The 9,313-nt window shown below is 28.8% G+C and overlaps 1 protein-coding gene across 1 annotated transcript; it reads right to left on the bottom strand.

The window, feature by feature from the left end:
- Window positions 1–3,710: 3,710 nt before the first annotated feature.
- Window positions 3,711–4,666, bottom strand: LOC114162484 (basic blue protein-like). Its single transcript, XM_028046395.2, has 2 exons — window positions 4,374–4,666; window positions 3,711–4,248 (listed from the first exon to the last, which is right to left on the bottom strand). Exons 1-2 carry the CDS (start codon window positions 4,555–4,557, stop codon window positions 4,049–4,051), a joined length of 384 nt encoding a protein of 127 aa, XP_027902196.1. The 5' UTR covers window positions 4,558–4,666; the 3' UTR covers window positions 3,711–4,048.
- Window positions 4,667–9,313: the final 4,647 nt, after the last annotated feature.

The following is a 9,313-nucleotide window of genomic DNA, read 5'->3' as shown; positions in this document are numbered from 1 at the left end:
CATTGAATTCATGCAACAAAGATATTATAATTTCTATTTTAAATCAAGGTTATCCAACTAATTCATTATGTGTAGCAGAATTTGTAATGCAACCCAAGATTTATCCATAAATTTTACCATTTTAGCAGAAAACACAATCTTTAAATTTCATAATTAAAGGTTGTACTAATTTGGATAACAATATAATTAAGGTTCATGCTAATTTGATAAAAGAATTCCTAAAATCATAATTAGGGTTCATACTAATTTGGGTAAAACTTAATTTGGAATAAACATCATAGGAGAATCATAAATTTAAGATACATAAATCATAAATTTACCAGCTTTCAGAATCTGGTGTTACCGGCTTTCAGAAATCGGTGTTACCGGCTTTCAGAAACCATTGTTACCAGCTTTCAGAATCTAATGTTACCGATTTTCAGAATCCGGTGTTACCAATTTTCAGAATCCGGTGTTACCGATTTTCAGAAACCGGTGTTACCAGCTTTCTTAGCCCGTCTCATTTCTTTTTATGGCCTTAGCCCATTGAAATAACATATCACAGAAGTTTTCTTCTTGCAACTCCATAATTGTTACCTGCACCCCCTTTTAAATTACTCATCTCATCTTACCTAATTAGGAGTTTTCAAACACATTTTTGGAGAATGGAAAGCACATTCCGAAACAGTAATATTATTATTATGGAATGATTATCTAAAAACACTTGTAAAGCAAACTTTCTGAAAATTTGTTTTGGAAGTTTTTCGGAATAGTCAGTTCAGAATAATAATATTACCGTTCCGGAATGTGTTTTCTAAAAGTCAACACTAACCATCTAAATTTTCTAATTTGGAATGATTACTTTTTTAAGAAATATTTTTCGGAATGGGTGTCTCAAAACCTAATCAGAATTGGAAAAATTAGGGGGTGCAAGTAAAAATTAGGGAGGTACAAAAAAAGCAAAAGCCCACATGACTTTGGCATGGTTAAACCATGACAAAACTGAATTGAAAGTAAAATATCAAATATTCATTCATGTTTTACTGTTTTAGTGCGAAAATAACATAATACAACGTGTGTACATATAACAGTTTTGGTTGGTTAACTTCAAACTTGCCAATTAGTCGATTATTTATATTAATGCGACTATTTATTGGTAAGTCCAAAGTTATAGTTTATAATTAAGAAATTAGTCAATTTAATTAATAAGTATCTAGAACATGCTAAGGAAAATATTAATTTATCAGCAACAATTCGCCAAGCTTAATGATAATTTCTTTCAAAACAAGGAACTCTTAGTAAGTAAAGATGAATATTTGGACTAATTCATGTTATCTGATGTCATTCAACTATAGGATTCGTAAATATGGTTCATGCCTCTTGTACAAATTCAAACCATGTTATCTCACAATTCATTGATACTTTGGGTAAAGGGTAGATATAGGATCACTCATAAGTCATGAGTCAGCATGTCAACAACCAATTTTTTTTCTGGATGAATAAAGTTATTTTTGAAAATAATATATATTTTTAATAGCAAATAAAAAAACAAGTGAAGTAAGTATTCTTTTTGAAAATTTTCAAACTTTTATTTCAGCACAAAAATAGATAAAAAAACAAAAGAAAATAAAATAAAAAATAAAACAAAAAATAATAAAATAAAAGTAGAAGGAAGAACCTAATTTATTTTTAATTATCACACTCCTTTTATGTCACTTGTTTTTGAGATAAATATATGATTTTAATAATTAGAGGCAATATCTTTTTATGATAATTAAAATCAATATTATGATATTTTGTTGTGATTTAATTTCTATGATGTATTGCATCAAATATTTCAAGCAGACAAAGTATTGATCTGATTTAATAATTATAAACAATATTTCTGATAATAATTAAAATCAACATATTCTATATTATGTTTGATTTGATTCCCATAATATAATGTTATTATGAATAATTTCTTTCTTATATTGTTTAGTAAGGATAGTATTACATTGATATTGCAATGTATGTATATAAATAAATAGTCTGTCATATGAATTAAAAAAAAGATTTTTTACACTTCTCTCTTCCTTTCCCATCACTACTCTCACAAACACACCTCCTTTTTACCTTTTTTTTTTAAATAAACAAAAAAACTTGTACAAGGTGCATGGATAAACTTACTTGTTTGTGTTCTATTTTATTTTTGTAACAAAACCTTGATATGTATGAGAAGGAAGTCTTGAATCCTACATGAATGAATGCATGAATACACGATAAATGTCCTTATGTTTTTTTTTTGTTGTATTTTTGGGGTCAAAGAAACTGGACTTTAGGGGGGCTTAGAAATGTTGGACTTGGATACTAGGTTTATATGTTGGTGCTAGGCAAATACTAAACTTGGGGGTCAGTGTGAAAACTAGACTTGAAGGTCAGTATGGAAACTGGTCTTAAGACCAGTGTGGAAACTGGGCTCGGATGTTAGTGTTAGGCGGTACTAGGTTCATATGTTGGTGTGAGACCGATACTAATCTTGGTAGGAAGGATTATAGAAATTTGAGTTGATCCAATACGAGTCACCTGTTTATTCATGAAGTTGATGTAATGGGCGCATGTATGCATGACATGAAATGCCTTTAATGTATTATTATTATTATTATTATTATTATTATTATTATTATTTTGCATTATTTAAAATCATTATGAGTAATTTGAAATATTCAATTGGTTACCATTTCATCATTATTCTAAACTCATGGAATCATTCAACTTTGACATTTTTTTTTCTGCATTTCTAAAAATAACTCTTTGGTATGATCTGTTTATTAAGAAACTTTAATTTTTGTATCATTTCTTCTTAAACATTATTCAAATGAAATGCATGAAATTGCCAAAGGTCATAGAAGGGTTTGAATTTTAACATTAATTGGATGAGGCGATATTTGGACCAATTTAAGAGTTAGAGGTCGACACTCAAGCATAAGATATGTTTAAGTTTGCCTAGTGGTTGATGGTATGAGGAAAATGATGAGGACTTGAAAAAGTTGCTCTTATTGTGAAAGTTAGGGTGCAAAAGCGTGCTTGGCTTGCCCCAATTATTGATGACATGAAAGGGCTTGAAAGAGATGAGGACTTCAAAAGTTGCCCTTAATGTGAAAGTCAACCAATTTGAGAAATGACTCCATTTTGGGATGAATAGCTAGAATGTATGAATTACAAATGAAGTAATTGTCCCAGTTTGGGCTTTGGAGCGAGGGTAGTGAACAATATTAAGAAAAAGATTGGTCAAAGTTTAAGCTCAAAGATGAAAATGGTTGGACACAAAATTGGAGTTCTACGAAGAATGGACTCAATGAATGAAAAGGGTGATCCTTATTTGATTGATCGACTTCGCTTGCTAATTTTGGAACTTTTGAAACATGTTGATCAAAAGAAACTGTCTTGTGTTTTTCTTCTTTTTATGCTAAAATTAATATCTAAAAATATCTAAAGAAAAAATTTATTTCACTTTTTTAATTTACCATTAATTAAAAATATTTTTTATTTTTTCAAAAATAAATTTATTTAACCTGAATAAATGAGATGTAAACATTTCTCCATCACAAATTCAAACCATGTTATCTCAGATTTCAACTATACTTTGAGTAAAGGCTAGATAGATATCACTAATAACAACTCTATAATAGTCGTTCATCCAAAAGCTTAATTAAACACCTCAAAGCTAGTTCTAACCAAGAACTTTTGGCTTTACTTAGCAAATTTAATTTATTGAGGCAACAAATTTGTTTGTTAATACAACCAAACACCGTGACACCGACACACAAACACAGACAATTGGCCCTCAGACTTGAATAACATAAAAATATGCAGATCCAGTGTCTAATAAGAAGAGCCCGTGACTGATACACCATTATCATACTCCCACCACACAAACATTCCAAACTGAACCATCATCAGAGCCAGCTCACACTTACTTTCTTCACAAAATTATTGCGATTAATATATACAAACATCACACACTAACATTTAGTAATGCTAGCTATTTTACAATGAACTACTTCAATTAAAGAAGTGTTGAACAGCATCACACTGCATTAATGGAAATCTTCATCCCAGATTCACAGTGACCAGGATAGTTGCATATGAAGTAGTTCTGTCCTCTTGCTAGCTTTATTTGATCGTTCCCTGAACTCAGCACTTTCGCACCTGCTGTACTTCTGCACTTGCTGTATCCATTCTTGTCCACAGCAACCACATTGTGGCTCGTTGAGTCATACTTGAACACTGCAACAGTTACCACATTCAGCACGCAGTTACATGGTCAGAAGCATAACACATTTTCTTACACAGTCTGAACAAGTTAAAACTAGCATTTTGCAGAGAACGGAGTAAAAATTAAATTTACTTACCTAAGACATCACCAGCTCTGAACCTTTTTCCATTGGGCCAAGTGTCAGTGTTGAAGGTCCATCCTGAAGGTCCTCCAACAGTGTAAGTTGCTGCATTAGCACCTTCCAAAAGAACCAACAGGCACAGTAGACAAATCACAGAGACCAAAACCAAAGATTTTGCACTGTCTCTTCCCTGAGACATTCTTGTATAGTGCAGACCTTAGGAACAACTAGTGAAATAAGCTAACTTTAGTTGTGTTGGCTTAAGGATGGGTTGGGGCTTATCCCTTTAATAATGGAATGGGTTGTGTTACACTATGGGCCATATCAAGATTGTTTTTTTATACATGGGGACATATAACTGACTTTTCTTTAATAATTACAGTGAATTCAATAATTTGTTGATTAAAGTAAGTAGATGCAACTAAGAGGTACACCATGATAACTGTCACCGCCGTGGACATTTTAACTGTTCAACTGTATGATGAAGTGGGGTCTAACAATTAACTAATAACTGTGCCCTTCCAATTCTGACACGTCAACGCAACATTGAAAATTTAATAACTGACCAAGAATATTAATTCACTTTTATGAATTATCATAAGTGTGTACTTGTTTTACTCTAATTCACGCATTATTTGTTATGTAGCAACAATTTTGTAGATAAGAGTGATGAATAATTAGTATGAAAGAGAAAAAAAAAAAAAGTAGCAGTGGGTAGTTATTGTATGTGGTGGAGGTCTTAAAAGATGGAGATAAATTTAGTTGGAAAAGTAGTGGCGTGATTTTTGGAGGCTTAACGGAGGAGAATATGCGAAGGGTTTTAGATAGGAAGAAATGATTAAAGCAATTAAAGTAGGAATGGCAATATTGACTGCATAATTTGGGTGACACTTGTTGTACCCCAAAGCTTTGATTCGACACCACTTCTTCCAACCGCTCATATATCTTTCTCCATCTTCTTGTTTTTTTTGGTACATTATCATAAATTAGATTAGAACATTATAAGAAAATGATTCATTAGTAATCAATTTTAGTGATTAAAAGTTGTTAGTTACTAAATTGCTCTCTAATTAATTAACAAATTTAGTGACCAATTATAATTTTTTATTTATATTAATGATTATTTTAGTAACCAATAAATTTTAATTTTGTAAATTGGTATCTAAATTGGTCACTATAATGACTAACAACTTTTAATCACTAAAATTAGTTATTAATAAGACATTTTCTTGTAGGGGAGGTATTTCAATTTAATAAAGTATAGATAACCTTATGAGAAAATAAACTTATGAATACTCTTCTTATATATTATTTATTTAAATAATCTTCATATTCATACTATCAAGTTTATTCTTAAAATTTTCAGATTTCTTTGACACCATTCAAGTTGGAGAGGTAAATAATACACTAATAAATAGTTTAAGTTTTCAATGATGTGTCTGGAAAATTTAAATTAGTTAACTTCATTTTGTTTTACTTCACTTAAGTTGGCAAGGGTTTTCTAAGTCAAAGAAAGTGCAAATTTTTAGCCACCAGTATTTCAAAGAGAAAAAAAGAAAAAGAAAAAAATAGTTTATACATTCACTATCATATTGGAATTTTGTCAAAAGTTTTACGGAATATAGTTCTTTATTTTGATAGTTGGAATCCTTAATTAGATATTCATGGCTGAAAAAGTAAGTTTTATTGTTGCTGCAGGTACTTGTTTATGTATTTACTTTGACTTTTTGTATTCATATTTAATTTTATTGAAAATTGATTTACCTGTTTATGACTATTTATTTGTACTTTTCGAATTGATAGAGTTTTTTTACATTAAAAATATAAGTGTTTTCATTTTATAATAACTATTATTGTTTTATATTGTTATTATTCCTCCCAAAAAAATTTCAAGTTTGGAGAAAACATTTCCACCATATACTTTTATATTTTTTTGTTATTGAATTAGTGTTTATCCCATCAATTATCAATACTAGGATAAATGAATAATGAGTGAGTAGTTCTTTGTTCTTTCACGTAAACATGCAGCTATATATCTGGTTTTGGTGACCTTTTGGACCTCCAGAAGAACATTAAGAAATTATTTTAAAATGTTTATATTTGAATATTCAATAGTTTACCATGGTTGAATCCAATCAAAGGCTTAATAATTTAGAATAGGACATCAAGAATACTTTAAAATATAGGAAACACTGTGAAAGCAACTACGAAAGCTTACAAACAGTATTTATTTAAATACATAAACTAAGTTTACATGAAAAATAAATAGTCCATATGTTAAGTTATGTTCCTAGAATTTGATTACAAACTTGGTTTTGTAATAAATACGAGTAATTCCTTAAAAAAAGTTTTTGATATATTAAGTACAAATACTAATATTTAATTACGATATTTGTTTATAAAGTTCATTCTCTAAATATTTATAAGAATTATTTAATATATTTATATTAGTTGATTTTCAGAAAGTCATCATTTGTATATTATATTATTGTTTTTATAATTATTATTATGAAAACACATTAACTATTTTTAACATTGTTTTTTTTAGGTAATTTAACTAAACTTTAAAATAAATGAACCCTTAGTAGACACAGGACATTCACCTAAACCCTAATGCACCTCAGCATTCGAAAATTCAACATCACGATATAGGATATTCAACCTCAACTCTAGTGCCATCTCAACAAAAAGAAAAATGAATTTAAATTCTATCAATATCTCTATCCTAATTGATTACACATAATACAGATTTAACTCATTTTAAACTTTATTTAAATTAGTGTAAAAATAAGTAGTTTATGTACTATCAATGTCAAGGTTTTCTGTTTATCAATAAAAAGTGTCAAAAGATTTTTATGATGAAAATTTATCACAAAATATAATGTATGTTAAGTTCTTTGTTTTTATAAACGTCATATGATTAATTGAAAACGGAATACTTAACTTTTTATCTTAAAAAATAAAAAAACATATTTAAATAAAAATTAAAAAAAATAGTGAATCTGTTTTATTTCTAAATCCTAAATCATAAACGTACTTATTTACTGTAAATTTATGCTAATTGATGTGAAATTTTCAAAAGTGATTCCCAAGATCAATTGTTAACGAAAAGTTAAATAAAAAACTAACTCAGACCGAGTTATATTTAGAGTTGTTAGAATAAGTTATCCGGTTCGGCTTATCACATGTTGATCATTTGGTTTACTTGTTAGCGAGCAAAAAAAATTGAATCTGATCCGGTCTACTACGAATTGATGGATTAAATGGGTTGACTCACTAGATCACTTAATTAAAAAAAAACATTCCAAGAATACTAAATTTTAATTGTTATTAAAATTTAAATAAACTTCAATATAATTCAAAATAATGTTCAATCCCAAATATAAACCAAAATCACAATAATATTATGTTTGCTTTTATCAAGCCAATATGTTGGCAAAAAAGAAAACAGTTCAACCAAATTCAAATACAACAAAATTATGTGACCATTTATCTGTGAGTGGATTAATAAACTAGGATTAGTAAGCTAACCCGGCTCACCACAGGTTCAACTCGGATGAACAGAGTTCTTAGTGGGTAAAGTCAAAAATTTAACTTGTACTAAAATTTATAAATAAATTTCAACCCAACCTAGTTCGTACTTGTAGTAGACCAATCGACCCATGAATTCTAACCCACTTTTATATTATATGTTTGATTGATAAATTTCATTAATAAAATCATTAAAGTTCCCGTACTTAACGGTCATGATTTCAATGTAATTAATTAGTCCATATAATCTTTGTGAAGAAAAAGGAAAAAGATACTTTGGAAGAAAGAAAAAGAGATCCCATCACAGAGAAATTAAAAGAAAGTGTGGAAGAATACGATTGGAGGCATTGGTGCAGTGTTGGTTGAGAGAGACCACTTATTCTTTCTTTCATCTATGTGTTGTTCTTCTCTTTCTTTGCTTTGCCCATGTGTCTGATTATGATGAGCCATCTAAATGGAAATCAGAGATGGGTACCCAAGTGCTTTCGGTTAATTAGGTCCACAATTTCGTTACTTAGTGTTAAAATCTTTATGTCTTCATTACTTCCTTTAACTATGTCAAAAAGCAACAAATATATACATCAAATGAAACAAATGAGATCATACACTTTATAATGATGCAGGCCGGTGGCCAAAAAAATTGACACGTCTTGCTCTTGCGTAATTAAGTCAAGTGATACATCAATAGTAATAAATAATTTAAAGGTTATCGAACACGAAATAGCGTTACAAATTTATTTGTCTGTAAAACTTTTTCTCAGCTTGTCAAGTACGTTTGTTGTTTGTTCTCAAGGATGTCATTGGAAGTTGGAACAGTTTGTGGTTCGATTAAAACTTCATAGATAATGTATATGGATTTGAAACTTAAGAATAAGTTATGAAATTATATGTGAAATTTTGTAAGTAAATTTTAAGTCTAAATCAATTTTATAAATTTAATTTTTAAAATAAAATTTATATTCATTACGGTGATATATAAATTCTATAAATAATATATCTCTTTAAAATAGGTTTTGATCGATTCAAATATCATTTGAAAAAATAATTATTATAACTATAATTCAATCTTAAAAAAACTATACCTTGTAAAGCGATATTTCTATTTATCTTCTATTTATCTTTGTATTGTGATTTCGAGGTCAATATAAAATCTCTAATACTTTCAACTTTTAGTTAATAGAGATATTATATAATTCACTTAATGATTTTACTGTTCAATAATTTACTTGTTGTTTAGTGTCTTTACCTAGTTGATCACATGTCCGTCTTTTTAAAATATTAAACTAAAGACATCAATACTGCTAGTAACCTTGTAGAAAGAAAACAAAACAACGAAAATAGGTATTCTTTTCTATCTACATAGATTTGTTAACTTTAGGTGAGAATATCAAGATCAGATATATATAATTTTTTATCAGCAATAA

Source organism: Vigna unguiculata, chromosome 9 (genome assembly GCF_037176805.1).
Source record: "Vigna unguiculata cultivar grain cowpea cultivar isolate G323 ecotype 2 chromosome 9, ASM3717680v1, whole genome shotgun sequence".
Lineage (NCBI taxonomy): Eukaryota > Viridiplantae > Streptophyta > Magnoliopsida > Fabales > Fabaceae > Vigna > Vigna unguiculata.
This window is presented reverse-complemented; position numbering and strand designations above follow the sequence as displayed.

Coding starts and splice junctions, on each gene's coding strand:
- LOC114162484 (XM_028046395.2), bottom strand. CDS start 4,557: ATGTCTCAGGGAAGAGACAGTGCAAAATCTTTGGTTTTGGTCTCTGTG. Junction 4,249..4,373: donor CAGAGCTGGTGATGTCTTAG/GTAAGTAAATTT, acceptor TAACTGTTGCAG/TGTTCAAGTATGACTCAACG.